Here is a 21,033-nt window from a genome sequence, read left to right on the forward strand (position 1 = left end):
TATCAGATAGTGATCCTGGTTTATTGAAGTATAGAACTTATACAGAAAAACAGTATAAATACAGCAAAAGATTCAACTTAAAAAAAAATACAAAAATCCAAAGCAACTGGACAGAGTCACTAGTCAGTATGCAACTCCTGTAGAACATCACTACGTGAATTAAAGTCTCACATCTGAACCCAAACATTATTTCTGTTCATTTTCAACTTGGATTGCATTAATGAAGCAAAGCTCAAACCAGTCCTATATTGCCAAAACAGAGCAACTCATGAGTACCACCTACTTTGTCTCAACAACACTGCATTTTTTTTTAAAAAGGTCAATCTGACAAAGGGAATCTGCACCAGCATCACTAATGACTCCAGATGCTGTCTTGATGACTGGGTAGTGTTCCATATCTGCCCATATTCAACACAGACATAGTAAACATGGTCTTGTGGCCCTGCATTGTACCCTTTCATCCCCATCCTACCCCAAACATAGCACACATTATGTGCAAACATCTAAAATACAGAATTTCTCCTCATGCCCCCCCCCCCCCCAAACTTAAGTAAAACGAAACCTGAACAGAGTAAGAGATGGGGAAAATTCAGTAAATTTCCAAAGGACTTTTGAGCTTCCATTTCAAGATTTAGCCTAGCCTAGGAACAGAAGCTCCAGAGAATTTACAGTCTTTATCGTGAGGAGTTAGAGCTGGATCTGCTGCGGTGACGCCGGCGTCCTGGTGATCGTGACCGAGACCGTCTGCGGACTGGTGACCGTCTGCGGGGTGACCGGGACCTGTGTCAAAAGACAAACATTAAATCAGCTCTGTATCTCTACATAATAATGTGACCCAGAAATAAGTGGCAAACTATCCTCGGGCCAGAAATCCAATCTAGAGCTCAACCTCACAGTGGAGCGTGTTTAAAATCAAACACCCCTGCACACCACAGGACTATTATCATTCAAACACTAATTCTATGACTAACCTTCTCCGCATTCGTGGAGGAGTTCGGCGCCACATGGGAGGAGGTGGCGGCATTCTACGTGGCGGTGTCATTCGTCGAGGCAAAGGTCTGGGCCGAGGAGCCAACACGGCAGTCGCAGTTACTTCCTGGCCATCAATCTGACCTACACAAAACAAACTGGGTGAAATGCACGAAGACAAAACTTTCTCAACACAAAATAGAACCTATGTATTTACAAAACATGCTACCTCTAAGCTGCCCAAAGGTGTGCCCATAAATCCACTAATCATGTGCACCAAATGAGAGAACAGTGGCAAGAATTCCTGTTCTTTTCTGCATAGTGGCGTGGGATTTTTGTACCTACCCGATTGGGCAACCAGGACTTTGGCTCCAAAACAGCAGCACTGCATGCCCCCACTCCCAACAATGTAACATAGCTAGACTTGGACACCAACTCAAGGTCTGGACTCGGACTTGGCCTAACAGGTTCCCATTCATAACTTTACACATTGAGCAAAGCTAACAAGCTCATACCAAACCAAACTGTGAGAGGACTGCAAGCCAGTTATGTATCTGCTGACATCCTCAAGGCTGTGGGAAGAAGATACTGAATAATCATCCAACAATTAAACTCCTCTACAAATTTCCAGGCATGTTGTCCCCCATCTGCACAAGATAGTTACAAACCTCTCACTTTGGTGTATAGGAGAATTTACTGCAGCATTTACTGATGATTCTGGTCTATTAATGCAACCATATTCTGCTGAATGCTGACAGTCTATCACTAATTAAAGTCATGCAATGGAGTTCTATCTCTGCATTAGCTTTACCTCCATCCATATGCTTCAGAGCCTTTTCTGTATCATCTGGGTTTTCAAACTCCACATAGGCATAGCCTTTGGACAGGTGTGGGTGGAAGCGGTCTAGTGGCATATCAATCAGTTTAATCTTCCCGTACGTAGAGAAGATCTCCATGATGTGCTCCTGTGGCAAAGAAAGAGCAACAGTCATGGCTTGCAGCACTAGAGTATACAAAGGTCAGAGAAGAATGTTCATTCAGCCCACTTCACAACACAGGGCTTTTTTTTTAAACTTCACAGATGGAAGGTGGCTGTCACTGGCTGGCCCAGCATTTCACACTGATCCTTAATTACCTTGAAGAGGGTGGCGGTAAGCTACCATTTTAAACTGAAGCAGTGCCAGACTGAGAGGCAATGGGACTCAAACAGACCACCATCTCTTAGCCCTTTTGTACTCACTGAGTTGAGGAACAGTAGAACATTTTACATTTAAAGTACCTACGATATCAAGTTACTTTCAGCCTTGTCCAAATTCCAGACAGCTCCTACAGGTGATACACTCAAACTACTGCACTTTCAGACCCGAGACCTCACCATCCAGTGGATAAACAAAGCATCTACGTGTATGACCTGCTGACCTGATGTCTTACTTCGTAAGCCCAAAGTTTGGTTTAAGGACATTTAACAGTGTTAAACCATTTGAGGATAAATCATAAATCTCTTAAATAAGATCTGTCAGTACCTACTCAACCATTACGCGTAACCAAATACCAGCTGAAACCTGGACACCTTTCGGTCTATATTTAACCAGAGGATTTCTATTTCCTTTCACCAATGAACCTCGCCATCATCTCTTCTTCCCATTTCTGCTACCACATTGAAACTTTTACAATATTTTCTTTTCAATTTATCAACCAGTCCAGTCCCCTCCCTACACATTCTGCAAGTTGTGGTGCCCTCCAGGAGATACAGTGGAGAAGGCAGTGACAACAAAAATCAGAGATATAGGTCTACTGCCCAAAAACATTACCATCGAGGAACTGACACTACCCCATGGAGAGGGAAAAGCAAGCAGCTGTCCATCACAGCAAATCATATTCCCAATGCAGTAACACTTTAATCTACTCCTTTTCACTCTTCTTCCTACGCACCAGTGATCATACTGTGAGGGTTTATGGTTTGGTATGGGAGTACTGAAAGAAACCGTGGCCACCCATAACATCACAATGGATACTAAGTTAGCTTGTCAGTCGATGGAAAGAAGTCTCTTGACAAGTGTCAAAGCCTTTAGAAGTCAATGAGTAGTTAAAATCCTTCTGTCTTGGGAGAAGAAGAAATTTCCTCAGACTGTCAATACTAATAATAGAAACCATGCAGTGTGTGGGCCAAAGCTACAGTGTCCGATTGCCATATGCCCAAATAACCCCAACAGCTCCATTAATCTGGGGCTGTAGTTCACCTCAAACTTAAGTAAAACCATTACCTTGGTCACATTCTTTGTCAACCTGCCAATGTGCACTTTCGTTGGCCTGGGAGTTGGACTTCTTTTCTTTCTTTCCTTGTCATCTCGTTTTGGTGATTTAGATCTATCAATGCAATAAACAACAGTTTATACATAAGGAGTAGATCACTGCGTACTACACCAGATTGCATTTGGATATCTCTGAGAAGGATGTTGGAGAAAACTTAATGAAAATTCAAGTAGTTCAAAAAATGTTTTCATCTGTCAAAAAGGGATCCGGGGAGACCTACACCCACTTGCAAATTCGATTAGAATTGCCAAGAATTCAACGACAAGCATTTACAACTTCAAACTAAAAAGGGCCGGAATGAACAACTTCTTAAAAAGGTGAAGCAACACAAAATGCTGATCCATTACTATGGAATCTCACATTGCTTCCAATACAACACAATCGCAGAACTGAAGAGGCAGCGAACCTGGCTCAAAACATCAACAACAAAAACAAAGTTGCTGGAAAAGCTCAGCATGTCTGGCAGCATCTGTGAAGAAAAAAAATAGTTAACGTTTCAGGTCCGGTGACTGGACCCAAAATGTTAACTCTGTTTTTCCAGCAACTTTGTCTTTGTTCCTAATTTACAGCATCCGCAGTTCTTTCGGTTTTTACAAAGTCGACTTTTAGTGTTTCAGATTTCCAGCACTACAGTATGTTTGTTTTTCTTCTGCCTCCTCCTCCAACTAAACTCTCATCACCCATTTTCTAAAACCCTTGTAACCACCTTCAAATCCAAATCAATGAAGCTGTGAAAGAACAGTCACAAGAATGACACAAAGAATCTACAAACTCACTGATAAACTTAAGAAACCATACTTCAGACAAACTCCAATTAGTTCCCCAGAAGTTGCCAATGGACAGGATAAATAAAAACCAAAAGAACTGCAGATGCTGTAAATCAGGAACAAAAAGAAAGTTGATGGAAAAACTCAGCGGGACTGGCAGCATCTGTGGAGGAGAAAACAAGAGTTAACGTTTCGGGTCCAGTGACCCTTCCTCAGAAATGGACCGGAAATATTAACTCTGTTTTCTCCTTCACAGATGCTGCCAGACTTGCTGAGTTTTTCTGGAAACTTTGTTTTTGTTCCACTGGACAGGCTATTCCCCAATCCATTCAGTTTGGAGAGTTGTCAGGTGACCATGAGGTCCAGGGTCAGGACTGCAATCCTTACAGCTCTCTCACAATGACCACTGACCAAGTATGGGCTACTACAGATCACAGCAGCAACAAGTTGGTGCCTGCCCACACCATATGGATTGCAGCATTTTAAGGCAACGACTCACTACCAGCCTTTCAAGGGCAATTAAGGATAGGGTACAAATAGTGGCCCTGCCAGCATCACCCACATCTCATCATAAGTAAAGGACTAAAAGATTGCAAGACAGAAATAGATAGTAATGAGGCAAGTGATGAAGTGAGGCAAGTCTTATAAATAAAATTCTCAAGTGGGTGCAGGGGGACACACATTGGAAAGCAACAGTATATATTATCTTCAGGATTACAATATCAACTGAATGAAATTTGGTCTGGAGGTTAATAATTTATCCATACCTCGCTGCTATATTGGTTGTGAGAAAAGTAATTGCGTGCAACATAAACTTCTCTCAGTCTCAGCCAGTCTGCTGTTGGTTGCTATGGTGTTTCTTGCCTGGTAAAGGTGAACGTCACCACTTCTCCCCCTTCATCTCTTTATCCTTCTGTGTAAGGCCATCTGTTATATGCTGGCTGTCTGCTGCCATTGCAGCTTCAAGAAAAGGGGAAAGTGGAGGTTGGAGTGATGCTACTCTTAATAGAACATAGAACAATACAGCGCAGAACAGGCCCTTTGGCCCTTGATGCTGCGCCGACCTGTGAACTAATATAAGCCCCTCCCCCTAAACTATCTCATCATTATCCATCTGCTTATCCAAGCACTGTTTAAATGCCCCTAATGTGGCTGAGGTAACTACATTGGCAGGCAGGGTGTTCCACGCCCTTACCACTCTGAGTAAAAAAAACCTGCCTCTGACATCTGTCTTAAATCTATCACCCCTCAATTTGTAGCTATGCCCCCTTGTACAAACTGAAGTCATCATCCTCAGAAGAAGACTCTCACTGTCCACCCTATCTAATCCTCTGATCATCTTGTATGTCTCTATTAAATCCCCTCTTAGCTTCCTTCTCTCCAATAAGAACACACCCAAGTCCCTCGGCCTTTCTTCATAGGGCCTGCGCTCCAGACCAGGCAACATCCTGGTAAATCTCCTCTGCACCTTTTCCAATGCTTCCACATCCTTCTTGTAATGGGGCGACCAGAACTGTACGCAATATTCCAAGTGAGGCCACGCTAGCGTTTTGTACAGTTGCAGCATGACATCACGGCTGCGGAATGCAATCTCTCTACCAATAAAACCTAAAACACCGTAAGCCTTCTTAACAGCACTATAAACCTGGGTGGCAACTTTCAGGGATCTATGTACATGGACACCAAGATCCCTCTGCACGTCCACACTACCAAGAATCTTTCCACTGACCCGGTATTCTGCCTTCCTATTATTCCTCCCAAAGTGAATCACCTCACATTTATCCATGTTAAACTCCATTTGCCACCTTTCGGCCCAATTCTGCAGTTTATCCAAGTCTCCCTGCACCATGCAACATTCTTCCACACTGTCCACCACTCCATCAACTTTAGTGTCATCTGCAAACTTACTAACCCATCCACCAATGCCTGCGTTCAAGTCATTTATAAAAATGACAAACAGCAGTGGTCCCAAAACAGATCCTTGAGGCAGACCACTAGTAACCGGACTCCAGGCTGAATATTTTCCATCTTACGCATTCACCATCAATAACATTATCTCTTTTAAAATTGAAAGTTAATTAACTGAATTTTTAAGCCTCTCTGCATTCTGCCCCACTACGTCTCTTGCCCTCCACCCCATCTCCAGGAACACAATACTTTGGCAAAGCTCATACCCTGCTCCTTTTTAAAAATTCTGTCACAGGATGTAGACATTGACAACAAATGTGAGCATGGTTGACAATCTTCAATATACCCTCGACGTGGCAGCAGGTTGTAAGCTGCCTTCTTCAACTACTGCAATCCAGAAGGGTAGGTATACTGTCTTCATTCGCTCTTGTTCAAGATGGTCAAGTGGCAAGTAACATTCATACCACACATCAGCTCATGCCCAAATGATAGATACTGAAGCAATCTGCCAGAATGTATGTGATCACGAATGATGAGTATTGTGCCAGTATCAGTGAACGGAAGGACAGTAAGTGAAGATGTGACTACAGGTGGCTGGCATCAGACACTTCGCTGAGGAGCCACTGCTGCGATGTCCTGGGGCTGAGATTCTTGACCTCCACCAACTACACCTATCTTTTGTTGTACACCTTCAACCACTGGAAAGTTTTCCCCATTCCTACTGAACCCAGCTTTGCTAAAACTTCTTAATCTTAAAAGTTGCCTTGATATCAAGGGTAGTCAACTTCACCTTACCACTGGAGTTCATCACATTTGTCTATGTTTGGACAAAGCCTATAGTGAGGTTAGGAGCAGACAGGCCTTCGAAGAATGCAGAGTAACAGTGAGCAGGTAATTCCTTTCCATTTGAAAGCCCTACTTACAACCTTTATTTTTGTAATAACGGAGAGTAGACTGATGGGACAGTAATTGGTCAGGTTGAATTTGTCCCATTTTACAATTCTGGGCAATCGTATACTTTGTCAAAAGGAGTGGTGAGTATACTACGAGGGGCATGGCTGGTTCTGAAGCACCAGTCCTCAGTACCATTACCAAAATTTTGTAAGGGCTCACAGCCTTTGCAGTATCCAAATGTTTCTTGGTATCATGTGAACTGAATGAAATTTGTTGAAGACAGGGACCAAAAATTCCTGTTTGAAAAACTAGGTCATTTAGCACAGTGGTAGTATTAATCAACATGGCAGACGGCATCCCTAATTTGAAGGCAGGACTTCATCTCCACAAAGTGGTCACTCCTAGAAATGCCTTCAAGGACAGATGTATCTGCTATGGGTAGACTGGTAAGGACAATGTCAAGGACATTCTTCTCTCAGCTGACACGGACCCAGTCTAGCAGCTATTTCCTTTTGAACTTGGCCAACCCAATCAGTAATGGTACTGAGCCACCTTTGGTGACAGTCTCCCAACCAGAGTACATTCTGTGCTCCTGCACACTTAGAGGTGCTTCCTCTAAGTATTCGACATTGAAGAGAACCAATGCATGACCTTTTCCGGTTTCTTTTGGTTGGGGAGTTGTGTGGTGATCAGCAGGTTTCATTAGCAACATTCCATCTAATGCCATGGGAGTTGATGGAATCCAGCAATTATTCCCAACTGTATGTCACTGTATACAGAGGGTGTTTCTTAATATCGGGACAGACATAGTGATGGCATTGCTGTCTGCAATATTCCCTGTAAGGTATGATTCCTTGAAAATGGCCATGTCACCCTGTGTCATACATTTCTTCCAATTCTGGTTAGTAAGGAGACCTTAACAGTGTTATCAGGGTAGGCATGCCATTGTTGTTTCCATGTCTAAGTCAATGCCAGTGGTCTATCCAGTTTCATTCTTTTGATCAGAGTTTGTAGCAGTTACAAAAATATGAATTAGAAGCAGAAGTAGACCATTTGACCACTCAAGCCTCCTGTCATGGCTGATCACGGCTGATTTGTTTGTGTCTCAAATTATTCGTTTCTACCTACTCCCGATAACTTTCCATCCCTTTCCCTAATGAAAGCTTACCTCCAAGTAAGGAAAAGAAAAAACATTCAACGATCCTGCCACAACTGCCTCCTGAGAGAGCTCCAAAGTCATACACCACAGAGAAAAACGTTTCACCTCTATTTTAAGACAACAACCAACTTTAATACAGTGTCCCCCAGTTCTGGAATTAACTATAAAAGGAAATATGCGTTCTGTATCCACCTTGTCATGTCCATTCAGGATTTTATGCACTTCATTAAAGTCAACCCTCATTCTTCTAAATTACAGTGAAAACAAAACTAACCTGTCCAACTTATCCTCATAAGACAACTTCTCATTCCAGATAATAAGATGTGAGGCTGGATGAACACAGCAGGCCAAGCAGCATCTCAGGAGATGTCTGTCTAGTATTCCATTTCAGAACCTCCTCCTATGCACTTATACACGGTGACAATTGCTTTGTTTCTTTACAACAATCAGCATCACACTTTTGCCTTTTTATCATTTAATCTCTCTCATCCTCCACCTTTATTGCAGACCTTTTGTTTTTTCCTTCCACCTCTGTCCTTCAGATAGTATGTACCCTTCATATTTCTAAATTTTTTAACTTTTGAAGAGTCATATCGGAGTGAAAATGTTAATTGTGTTTGCCTTTCTCCAGAGATGCTGCTATTTTCAGCACTTAGTAATTATTTTAATTATCCAGAACCAAGAAGTATTTCTGTTTAAGAGTAAACCTTACTCATGTGAAGCTGGAATAACAGAGGCACAGAGTGTATAACAACAATAAGGTTTTCTTTCCTTTCGTGGACATTAGTGAATCACTAGTACATAAGCAAAATACTGCTGGAAAACAAGAAAATGCTACAAGGACTCAGCAGGTCTGGCAGCATATGCAGTAAAAGAGCGAGCTAATCATTCAGAGCAAAAACCCTTACTCCACATGTTATCAGATCTGAGTATTTCCAATGTTTTATACTTTTATGAGTGAACAGTTGGGATTTTATAACGAACTATCAAGCTACATGGTCACTTTTACTAAGACCAGCTTTTCATTGGTAGATCGTTTTAAAAACTGAACTCAAATTCTCAAACAAGAGTGAGATTTGAACAGGTGATCTCCTGTTGGTTTAGGAGTTTAATCATTACTTAACCGAGGAATAGGCTGAAACTCAAAATTTAATCAAGATTGTTAATCTGATCCAAAGATAATTATTGACCAAAGAAGTTTTACTTATTTATTTGCAAGTTTTACTTGCAATGTTTTTACTGTACTCACTTCGAACGAGTGCGCCTCCTGTTGGTGTGCCTGCGCCGGGATGGGCTTGGAGATCCAGAGGAAGTACTGGAACTGGAGCTACGAGAACTGCTAGAACTTCCAGAGCGACTAGATGCAGAGGATGAGCTCGATCCACTGCTGGAGGCAGAGGTGGAACTGGATCCCGAACTGGAGCTGGAACTAGAAATGTCAGACAGTTACCAAAAGAGAGAAATGTATCAACACTGACAGTAGACAAGTCTAGGATCCAAGATAATCTATGTCCTCCACAACACCATAACAGCAGATTCACATTCTATTCAGTTATGTCCAACAGTACTACTTTTGCAGATGCAGAGTTCTACTTTCAGATCTCAGCCATGTGTACTGTCCTCAACTGCAGGAGTCCAGGAGAAAGCGCGAGGTCAGCCTGGGAAGGTACGCTTTTCAACTGTAAAAGTCTTACCTCGCGTGACTGCAGCCTTTCAGTTGTTTTCAGTGGCAGGAGCCCGGGAGAAAGCATGAGGGCAGCCTGGGAAGGTAAGCTTCCACCCAATAAGTCTGTCAGTTAACTAATACCCAAGACACTACATGTGTAGTGTGTCCCACCCTTCCACCTCCTCTAACCTAATAATAACGACTAAGTGTGGTGAGCAGGTGAGCTATTTGCATTTTTTCTCCTCATCTCTTTGTTCTTTCGGGGTGACACCTAGACACCAAATCCTCTGGGTGCCGGTTGGAAGGCAAAGCCGGAGTCTGTTTGAATATATAACTGAGTAAACTTACTAGTGCAGCAAACACTGCAAAACTAAACAAAAAACTAATTAATTTTAAATAATTAACTAAGTAGAGATGGCAGGCCAGGTAATGTGTTGTAGCTGTATGATGTGGGAGCTAGCTGCTCCCATTGAGAACAGCAGTGACCACATCTGCAGCAAGTGTTGGCTGCTTGAGGAGCTCTGGTTCAAAACTGATGAGCTGGAATCCGAACTTCAAACACCGTGGCACATCCAGGAGAGGGAAAAATACCTGGATGCTGTGTTCCAGGAGGCAGTCGCACCTAGTAGATTAACTAACGTTAATTTGATCGGTGGGCAGGGACAGCAGTGTGCGACTGCGAGTGAGGCAGGTAGATGGACTCTGCAGACAGGAACACAAGAGCCACAGTCCTTGACATTGTCCCACAGGTATGAGGCACATGCTCCCGGCATGGATGAGGAACAGGGCTGCAGGAAGGATGAGTCAACTGACCGTGGCACCATGGTCCAGGAGGCCATTCAAGAGGGGGGGGGAGCAAAAAGACAAACTGTAGTTGTAGGGGATTCCATCATCGGGAGATAGACAGTATCCTTTGCAAGCAGGACAGAGTCCCGCATGGTGTTGCCTGCCAGGTGCCAAGGTGCGAAACATCTCTGACCGGCTTCAGAGGATACGAGAGAGGGAAGGGGAGGATCCAGTTGTTGTGGTCCATGTAGGCACCAACAAGATAGGCAGGACTAGGATAAAAGACCTGTTTTGGGATTATGAAAATCTCGGAACAAAATTTTTTTAAAAACTGGTCTTCAAGGGTCACAATCTCTGGATTGCTGCCCATGCCATGTGCAAATTGGCATAGGGAGGAGAGGATCAGGGAGCAAACACATGGCTAAAAGAATGGTGTGGGAAAGAGGGTTTCCTTTTCATGGGCAACTGGCATCAGTTCTGGGACAGGAGGGATCTATAATCGCTAGAATGGACTCCACCTGAACAGGTCCAGGTCCAGTGTTCTGGCAAAAAGGGTAAATAGGGTGGTTAATAGGACTTTAAACTAGTAAGTTGGGGGGGTGGGGGAGAGAGAAGGGAAAAGTGAGTGTAGAGGGAGAATAACAATTAACCTAAGGCAAAGCAGCAGGTTAGCAAATGACAAGGAAGCTTCAACTCCATTGAAAATTAGGAAAAAAGTTGAAGGGAAGAACTCAAGATCCGTTAGTAATGGAGGTAATAGGACCCAAGAAGAAGGTGCAAAAACTGGCATACGAGCACTTTATCTAAATGCTCGGAGCATTCAAAACAAGGTGGATGAGATGAAGGTGCAAATCATGGCAAATGGGTACGATTTAGTGGCCATTACAGAGACATGGTTACAGGATGGTCATGACTGGGAGTTAAGTATCCAGGGGTATCAAACTGTTCAGAAGGACAGACCGGAAAGTAAGGGAGGTGATGTTGCTCTGATTTTTAAGGATGATATCAGGGCGGTACTGAGAGATATACAGGTTCTACTGAACAAAACACTGAATTCATTTGGGTGGAAATGAGGAGTAGCAGGGAGAAGTCACTGATAGGTGTGGTCTACAGACCACCAAATAATGACATTGTGGTGGGGCAGGCAGTAAACATAGAAATAGCTAATGCATGGAAAAATGGTACAGCAATTATTATGGGGGATTTTAATCTTCATATCAATTGGTCAAACCAGGTCAGTCATGGCAGCCTTGCGGAGGGGTTCATAAAATGCATCCGCGATAATTTCCTTGAACAATATGTAATGGAACCTGAGGGAACAAGCTACCCTAGATCGAGTCCTGTGTAATGAGACAGGAGTAATTATCTCACAGTTAGGGATCCTCTCGGAAGGAGCAATCACAGTATGGTTGAATTTAAAATACAGGTGGAGCGTGAGAAGGCTAAATCCAGTACCTATGTCCTGTGCTTAAACAAAGGAGACTATGAAGGAATGAGGAAGGAGTCAGCTATGGTAGAATGGGAGCAAAAACTTTATGGTGGGTCAATTGAGGAACAGTGGAGGGCTTTCAAAATGATTTTTCACAGTGTTCAGCAGAAGTATATGCCAGTGATAAGGAAGAACTGTAGGAAAACAGAGAGCCAGCCATGGATGTCTAAGGAAATAAAGGAAACGATCAGATTGAAAAAAAAACAAAGAAAAAAGCAAAGAGTAGTGGGAAATTCGTAGACTGGGAAATCTTTAAAGGCCAATAGAAAGCCACAATAAAAGTTTTAAAGAAAAGTAAGATTGATTTTGAAAGTAAACTAACTCAGAATATAAAAACAGGCAGCAAAAGTTTCTATAAAAATGTAAATCGTAAAAAAGTGGCAAAGGTAAATATTGGCCCTTTAGAGGATGAGAAGGCCAATTTAATAACTGGGAATGAGGAAACAGCCGAGACGTTAAACAGTTATTTTGTGTCAGTCTTCACAGTGGAAGACACAAATAACATGCCGAAACCTAATGGCAAGAAGGTTATAGCAGGTGAGGACTTAGAAACTATCATTATCACTAAGGAGGCAGTGCTGGGCAAGCTAATGGGGCTAAAGGTAGACAAGTCTCCTGGACCTGAAAAAGGCATCCCAGGGTACTAAAAGAGGTGATGGGGGGTAGGTAGCAAATGCACTAGTAATTATTCACCAGAATTTAGTGGACTGTGGGATGGTTCCCGCAGATCGTAAAACAGCCAACGTGATGCCACTGTTTAAAAAAGGCAGTAGACGAAAAGCAGGTAACTATAGGCCAGTTAGCTTAACTTGGATAGTGGGGAAAATGATAGATTCAATCATTAAGGAAGAAATAGCAAGACATCTGGATATAAATTGTCCCATTGGGAGCACCCAACATGGATTCATGAAGAGTAGGTCATGTTTTAACTAATTTGGTGGATTTCTTTGAGGACATTACTTGCATGGTGGACATGGAGGAACCTGTGGATGTGGTGTATCTGGATTTCCAGCAGGCATTTGACAAGGTGCCACACTAAAGGCTGCTACATAAGATAAAGTTGCACAGTATTACAGGTAATGTATTGGCAATGGATAGAGGATTGGTTGGCCAGTACAAAGCAAAGAGTAGGGGTAATGGGTGTTTTTCTGGTTGGTGGTCAGTGGCTAGTGGTGTGCCTCAGGGATCAGCGTTGGGACCCAAATTGTTTACAATTTACATAAATGATTTGGAATTGGGGACTAAGTGTGGTGTGTCAAAATTTGCAGATGACACTAAGGTGAGTGGTAGAGCAAAGTGTGCAGAAGACACAAAGTCTGCAGAGGGATATAGATAGTCTAAGTGAGTGGGCAAAGGTCTAGCAGATGGAGTACAATGTTGATAAGTGTGAGGTCATCCATTCAGGTAGGAATAACAGCAAAATGGACTATGTTTTAAACGGTAAAAAATTGCAGCACGCTGCTTGCAGAGGGACTTGGGTGTCTGTGCACATGAATCGCTGAAGGTGGGATTGCAGGTGCAGCAGGTAATTAAAAAGGCAAATGGAATTTTGTCGGCCATTGCTCGAGGGATGGAGTTTAAAAACAGGGAGGCTATGCTGCAGCTGTATAGGTTCCTGATGAGGCCACACCTGGAGTACTGTGTGCAGTTTTGGTCTCCTTACTTGAGAAGAGATATACTAGCATTGGAGGGGGTGCAGAGATTCACTCGGTTGATTCCGGAGATGAGAGGGTTAGATTATGAGGAGAGACTGAGTAGACTGGAATTCAGAAGAATGAGGGGAGATCTTATAGAAACATAAGATTATGAAGGGAATAGATAAGGTGGAGGCAGGGAGGTTGTTTCCGCTAGCAGGTGAACCTAGGACTAGAGGGCATCGCCTCAAAATAGAGGGAAGCAGATGTAGGACTGAGGTCAGGAGGAACCTCTTCACCCAAAGAGTTGTGAATCTGTGGAATTCCCTGCCCAGTGAAGTGGGTGAAGCTACCTCACTGCATGTTTTTAAGACAAGGCTAGATTAACTTTTGAACAGTAAAAGAATTAAGGGTTATGGTGATTGGGTGGGTAAGTGGAGCTGAATCTCAAAAAGATCAGCCACGATCTTATTAAATGGCAGGGAAGGCTCAAGGGGCCTACTCCTAGTTCTTATGTTCTGATGTACTCAATGCTCCAAGCATGCAGTTTAAAAGCAAACCTTAAATGTTGACATCACTCTAGGACATACTAGAAAACAAAGAACACTGAAGCAATCTCAGTACTATTTTATTGCCAATGACAGCACTCCTGGATAAACACAGTGCATGGATGAACCCAAAGAACTCCAGCTCCAAAGGTTTATCATACTGTATATGTTAGCTGATTTCAGCTGGACAAAGGATGGGCCAGAATCTATTTTTTCCCAAAACCGTGGTGCTAACCCAAACAATAATTCCTCAAATACGGTCTTGGCTTTGTTGCACAATAAGATTTGGGCTAATATTGCAATGGATTTGGATTGACTTTTATTTTTGTTGGAACTTTCATCTTACCAGTCTGAAAACAAAAAGGAATTTATACTTAAATCACTCTTCCCAAAGATCCAAAGATGTGCATAGAAGGAATTTTCTACTAGTCATCATTATTGTTTGGTAGGTAATAGCAATCCAAACAAATTGAGGGCATTACAAAATAATTAATTTTTTTCTTAATACAAGCTGGAAAAGTGAGAGATAATGCATTTGGGGAGGGATAACAAAGCAAGGGTGTTAAGAGTAACATTAAAACTAGGTGTAAGATTCAAATCCACAGCAACAATTAACACCAAATTTCTTTGCTGAAGAAGTCTGTGGTTTCATGAAAGAAAGGCTGCTTAATTATCAAAGAACATCAACACTGCACCTGTACAAAGATTAGATTATTTAGTTGTCATCAGAAGCACTAATTTGGAAATAAATTCACAGTCTATCACAGTATTTACCAAGATTGTGTATTCTATTTACGAGTTTCCTGCTAGGAATGAATTTCAGCACAAGTCATTTTTGCCAGCATTTGTCACGCTTTTCATATCTGTGGCCCACTACCTAGCAGTGAGAAGTCCATGAATACTGTCCTCCAACAATGCATCAATCTATCAGCTCAAGTCTTGAACATATGCTTAGATTACACACTCAAGTCTCTGAGCATGCCATGAATTCTCAGCTCCCATGCCTAACATGCTGCAACAACCAGTCCTCAATTAATGTTTTCAATTAATATTATTTTCTACAAGAGACCATTTAGCCACTGAAGGATTTTTCACTAAAAACTCTGGAGTTGGCATATTAATGGACATGCACCTTGATGCTACTTCCCAGACTTGAACCTACCATAAAAATTAATCAACTCCCACAAGGTCCCACATTAGCAAGGGTGGCCTACATGATGGGAATAGCTGCCCAGCCCATTTACTCTCTCAATACCTAGTGCTGCTGCTCCCAGTTGAAGCACTTCTCCTTTTGCGGGTTTTATCACGACCTCGTTCTTTCTCACTCGAGTCCTTGATACTGGATTTCTCCTTGGTCCTGTCTTTGGATTTCTCTTGAGTGTGTTCTTTACGCTTGGTCGGCGACGGAGCCCTGTAGGAAAGAGAATATTGAAACTTGCTGAATAAAACGAGGAACCGCGAACAACCAAGCCTAAGCAAATGGTGTCTTAGCAAAAGCTATCCCATAAGCCTGCGTGGGAAGGGGCAAAGGACCTTACACAGAGACAGAGAGTACACATAATCTGAAGTTAGACTAGGCTAGATACATACAACAACAACAACTTCAGAATCAAAGAAAAAAAAATGTTTTAGTTAAGCTTTTTAGGTGCTGACTGACCTATGTATGTCCAGCATTTTTGATTTTTGCAATACAAAGGAATAAAAAGAACACTCAGACCTTCAACCTTGTTCTTAAATTTGGTTGTACCTGGTCTACACCTCAACTCAATTTATGTGCTGTATTAATCATTAGGAAGTTGGAATAAGACATTCTCAACAAAGAGTAACAAAGCCCAACCAGCTCAGCATTCAACACTTGCCTACACTGAGAGCCGCACAGGTCCCAGAAATCTGATACATTCAAAATCAGACATAACCACATAACAAACCAGATGTTACCAACACTGATTTCAGGTTGTGCTTCATTCGGTTTGTACGGAACTCCCACCGGCAGAGTCAGGGTCACAATTCTGGTTATGTTCTGCAGGTACACTTCAGACCCAAGTACAGAGCTCCGTCGCCGAGCGTAAAGAACACACTCAAGAGATATCCAAAGACAGGACCAAGGAGAAATCCAGTATCAAGGACTCGAGTGAGGAAGAACGAGGTTGTGATAAAACCCCCAAGTAAAGGCATGTGTCTCAGAACTTCTCCCAAAGTATAGCATGACTGAAAAGGATTATAATTGGATCTGCTGCCCATTTATTTTTATTGCGCCAGATATATCAAAGCTGACTTGTTTCCATAGCAGCAGTGGTTTCTTCAGAAAGATTTTAAAAAAATAGAGATGGTGGATGTTTTTAAAAAAAACGTGCTGGAGAAACAGAGAAGGTTAAGCTAATTGCATTTTTCCTCGGTGCACAGATGCTGCCAGATGTACTGAGCATTTCCAGTGCTTTGATTTTATCTGGCTTCTTTAAACGTGGCCCAAGCTGATTTTCACCACCATCCCTGTAAATCTGTGACTGTCTTGCAATGTAAAGCAATGCACCCTGCCTGCCTTCAAAATTCCTCACCACCAATCTTGTATCTTTTCTTGTGCTCTACGTACACAAAAATCCTAATCCAACTTCACCATTTCCATCCTAGTAACTCTCCCGTGAACCGCGATGAGCGCATGTCTAAGATATTGCTCACATTTCCTTTAACGTGCAAGATTGATGCACATGGTGTTAAACAATATCACAAATGCACATTCAACATCACACAAAAGTGGGAACAAAACCAGGAGACATCCTCAATGAAGCAGAAAACGCATTAAAATTGACACAAAAGTACAAAAAGCTTGTATGGCCTCGAGATCGTGTTTCACTACTCAGTAAGGTTATAACTAAGCTTCCACATCAACTCTACTGTTCTATAACCATATTGTTTTTACATTTCATTTCTCTGGTGGTTTACTGCCAGACCATTACCTATTTAGTAAGCGATATCAAGTGAATCACTGCCATCATTTCATCAATAAACAGAAAAATCACCTTAACCTTTATAACTGCAATGATAAACCAATTCAGAATCCATCTAGTGAGTTACATAGAACATAGAACAGTACGGCACAGAACAGGCCCTTCAGCCCACGATGTTGTGCCGACCATTGATCCTCATGTATGCACCCTCAAACTTCTGTGACCAGATGCGGAATCTCATGGGAATCTATAAAAGTCTAACAGGACTGAGCAGGTTATATGCAGGAAGGATGTTCCTGATGACAGGGGAGTCCAGAACTAGGGGTCAGAGTTTGAGAAGGGACGAACCTTTTAGTACTGGAATGAGGAGAAATTGCTTCCCCAGAGAGTGGTGAGCCTGTGGAATTCATTACAACAAAGTGGTTAAGGCGAAAGGATTCTGTGTCTTCAAGAAGGAGGTAGATATAACTGTTGTGGCTGGTTCTAGTCAAAAAGCCAAAGAACCGTGGATGTTGGAAATCAGAAATTGCTGGACAAACTCAACAGGTCTGCCAGTTCTGAAGAAGGGTCACCTAACCTAAAACATTAACTCCACTTTCTCTCCACAGATGCTGCCAGATCTGCTGAGTTTTTCCAGTGATTTCTGATTCCAGTAGAACTCTTGTAGTTTCTGACCTATCATCTGCTAAGGGTCTCCCAGCATGATGCAGACGTGTCCTGTTCCATCATTCATGTTATATTCCATCATAATCTATTCACTAGATCCTGTTGTTACTGCAAAACCATTCAACTGATAACCAACATTCTGTATATTCCACACAATGGAGAAGGCAAAAAGGGTTGAGTGTGGATACAGGGTCTAAATCAAAGATTTACACAGGCTTCCCTTCTAATCAGTGAAATGTCTGGTAACTGAACAAATTTCTTTCAAGTTCCAATATAACTGTGGTCTTAGGCTCCAGATAACAGTAGTTACACTGTTCCTCCAACAATTTTTAAAAATTATTCATTAGGTAAGTAGATAGATAGGAGATAGATATCAGGGAGACGTCAGAGGCAGGTTCTTCACTCAGAGTGGTTGGGGCGTAGAATGCATTGCGAGAGAGCCTAATGGAGTCAGCCTCATTAGGGGCATTTAAGCAGCCATTAGATAGGTATATGGATGATAGTATAAGGTAGTGGTGATGGTAGATAGACCATAGGTTTAGGGTAAAGGTTCAGCACCACATCGTGGGCTGAAGGGCCTGTAATGTGCTGTACTGTTCTATGTTCTATTTTTTGATTGCCTTACTAACAAGGCCACCATTTAGTGCCCGTCCCCAGCTGTTCTTGAAAAAGGGATGGTAGTCAGCTGCTAGATTTTGACCAAATGCAGTGAAGGAAAGGTAATATAGCTCCAAGTTAGAATGGTGTGCATTTGAGGGAAATTTGCACGTAAGGTGTTCCCAAGCATCAGATGACTTTGCTCTTTAGGTATGAGATGTCACAGGTTTGGAAAGTGCTGTCAAAGATGCCTCGGTAAATTGTTAAGAGTGCATCTTGCAGATGAGAATGACATCACTAGCACATTACCAGACAGTAGCAATTATAATCAAGTTGTTTGACCTGAGCAGATTATTCCAGGTGGAGTTACAATGAGAAGTTATGGTACTAATATCCTAAGTGCATTTTCAATAAAGGACTTTGCAACAAAATGTATTTATGTAGAAGTTTTAAGTAATAAGATCCAAGGCATTTCACAGTGGCTGTATCAAACAAAATGTGACACCAAGCCACATATAAATAGATCAAGATGGACATGAAAAGATACCAAGCACTATTTAAAGAACATCAGAGGTTTCAACCTCGGTGTTCACTCCAGCGTTTATCCCTCAATCAGTATCAGCAGAACAGATGATACAACTATTATCATACTGCCCTTTGTATATTGCAATTTGTAACAGCATTCTGTGCATAAATTGGTTATTTCCTACAACAACAAATACACTTCAAAAATGGAATTCCGCTGAGTGTATGCGTGACAACCCAGGATTATGGCAGGTGGTTTTAAATCAAAATTCAATAGCAAAAATCAGCTATGGTCAATAATTCACACCTTCTGGGAAGTATATGTGTAGACACTAGACTAAAGCATGCTTAGACAGTCAAATCATCCATTCCTAATCATAGATTTGTAGGATCATCACAACACAGAAGAAAACCATTCAGTTCACTGCAGGAACAATTCACCCTCCAGTTTTAGGAAACACAGTGTGGAGCTGGAGGAACACAACAGGCCAGGTGGCATCAGAGGAGCAGGAAAGCTCCTCTCCTGTTCCTCTGATGCTGCCTGGCCTGCCGTGTTCCTCCAGCTCCACACTGTTATCTCAGACTCCAGCATCGGCAATTCTTACTATTTCACCCTCCAGTTTTGCATTGTTTGTCTTCATATAACTAACCGTTTTCTTTTTAAAAGCCACAACTATGTGTGTCTTTCTCATATTCTTACAGCATTCCAGATCTTAACCAGCCACTGAATAAAAATATTTTTCATGCTGCCTTGCTTTTTATGAATTTGTTCATTATCTTAAATCATTCGCTTCTAATTCGCACATACACTATTAACAGGTAAGTTTCTAAATGCTCTGTCCTGTGTCTACTCTTTCCCTTCCTGATTTTGAGCATTGCTACTGAATGTCTTCTCAATTTTCTCTCATGAAAATAGCCCCAATCTATCTTCTCCAATGTAACTTCTCCATGTAACTGAAGGTCCTCATTCCTGGAACTATGTTTATGGACCTTTCAAAACTCTCTCTATTGCCATCAAATGGTTCCTAAAATGTATTGCCCAGAATACACAATATTCAAATTGAGGGCAAATCAGAGTTTTATGACAGTTCATCAAAACTTCCCTATGTACTCTATACAGTCCAAGATCCTGTATACCTTTTCAAATTACTTTTTCAACCTGCCCTGCCACCCTCAATGACTTATAGATATATACGCAGTTCTGTTTCTGCTCCCCCTTACATTATACCCTTTATTTTCTGTGGCCTCTCCTCATTCTTCTTACTAAGATACTTTCCACTTGCCTGCAATAAATTTCATATTCCACATGTCTGTTCACTCCAATGTCCAATTTTGTGATATCTATAAATTTTGAAATTATGCTCTGTGCCCCCAACTATTCTAGTTATTAATACAGTCAAGAAAAGCAATGGTCCTAACAATGACTCTCCTAGAGAACCCACTGTGTAAGCTCCAATTCCACGATCATCTCACTAAGCCAACTTTGCACCCAAGCTGCTGCTGTTAACTATACTCCATGGCCTTCAACTCTGCTGACATGCCTATTTTGTAACACTTTACCAAACATATTAAAGTCAATGCATGCCATAGCAAATGCAATATTCTCTAACTATCCATCACCTCATCAAAATAATTTAAACATGATATGCCTTTAACATATCTCTGTTGATTTTAATTAATTAACTTTTTCAAGTTACTCAGTTTTTCAAAGATTATTATTTTTAAAAAGCTTCCCCAACACTGAGGTTAAAATGACTGGCCTGCAATTGCTGAGTTCATGCTTACAAGATTTTTCTACAAGAGTCAAACACTGGCATTTCTCCAGTGCCATGCCATCACCTCTGAAAGCAGTTTAGAAGATTATGACCTGCACTTCCACAAATTTTGGCCTGACTTCCCCCAGTATACTTGGATACATCTCCTCCAGTCTTGGTGACTTAGCAACTTTAAAGACCGCCAGGTTTTGTCAATTTTTGGCCCATTCATCATCTCACCCACCTCCATTTAGAAATATAAAAATACACAAAAATAGGAGCAAAGATAGGCCATTCAGCCCTTTGAGCCTGCTTTGCCATTCGTTATGACAAGATGGCTGATGACTTTCACAGAATTTTCTTCAGTAACGACCAGTGCAAAGTACTTACATAGCACCTCATGTCGATACATA

At 41.8% G+C, this 21,033-nt stretch overlaps 1 protein-coding gene across 1 annotated transcript in view; it reads right to left on the reverse strand.

The window, feature by feature from the left end:
- rnps1 (RNA binding protein S1, serine-rich domain) overlaps positions 1–21,033 on the reverse strand; it is a 22,618-nt gene continuing 1,585 nt past the window's right edge. The window contains exons 2-7 of the mRNA XM_048552720.2: positions 15,389–15,544; positions 9,260–9,439; positions 3,234–3,336; positions 1,781–1,934; positions 972–1,113; positions 1–780 (exon numbers count right to left, since the gene is read on the reverse strand). Coding sequence (XP_048408677.1) covers positions 675–780; positions 972–1,113; positions 1,781–1,934; positions 3,234–3,336; positions 9,260–9,439; positions 15,389–15,544 — 841 coding nt within the window. The 3' untranslated portion in view covers positions 1–674. The remainder of the gene's footprint in view (positions 781–971; positions 1,114–1,780; positions 1,935–3,233; positions 3,337–9,259; positions 9,440–15,388; positions 15,545–21,033) is intronic.

The sequence above is a fragment of the Stegostoma tigrinum genome, chromosome 23, assembly GCF_030684315.1.
Source record: "Stegostoma tigrinum isolate sSteTig4 chromosome 23, sSteTig4.hap1, whole genome shotgun sequence".
NCBI classification, from domain to species: domain Eukaryota; kingdom Metazoa; phylum Chordata; class Chondrichthyes; order Orectolobiformes; family Stegostomatidae; genus Stegostoma; species Stegostoma tigrinum.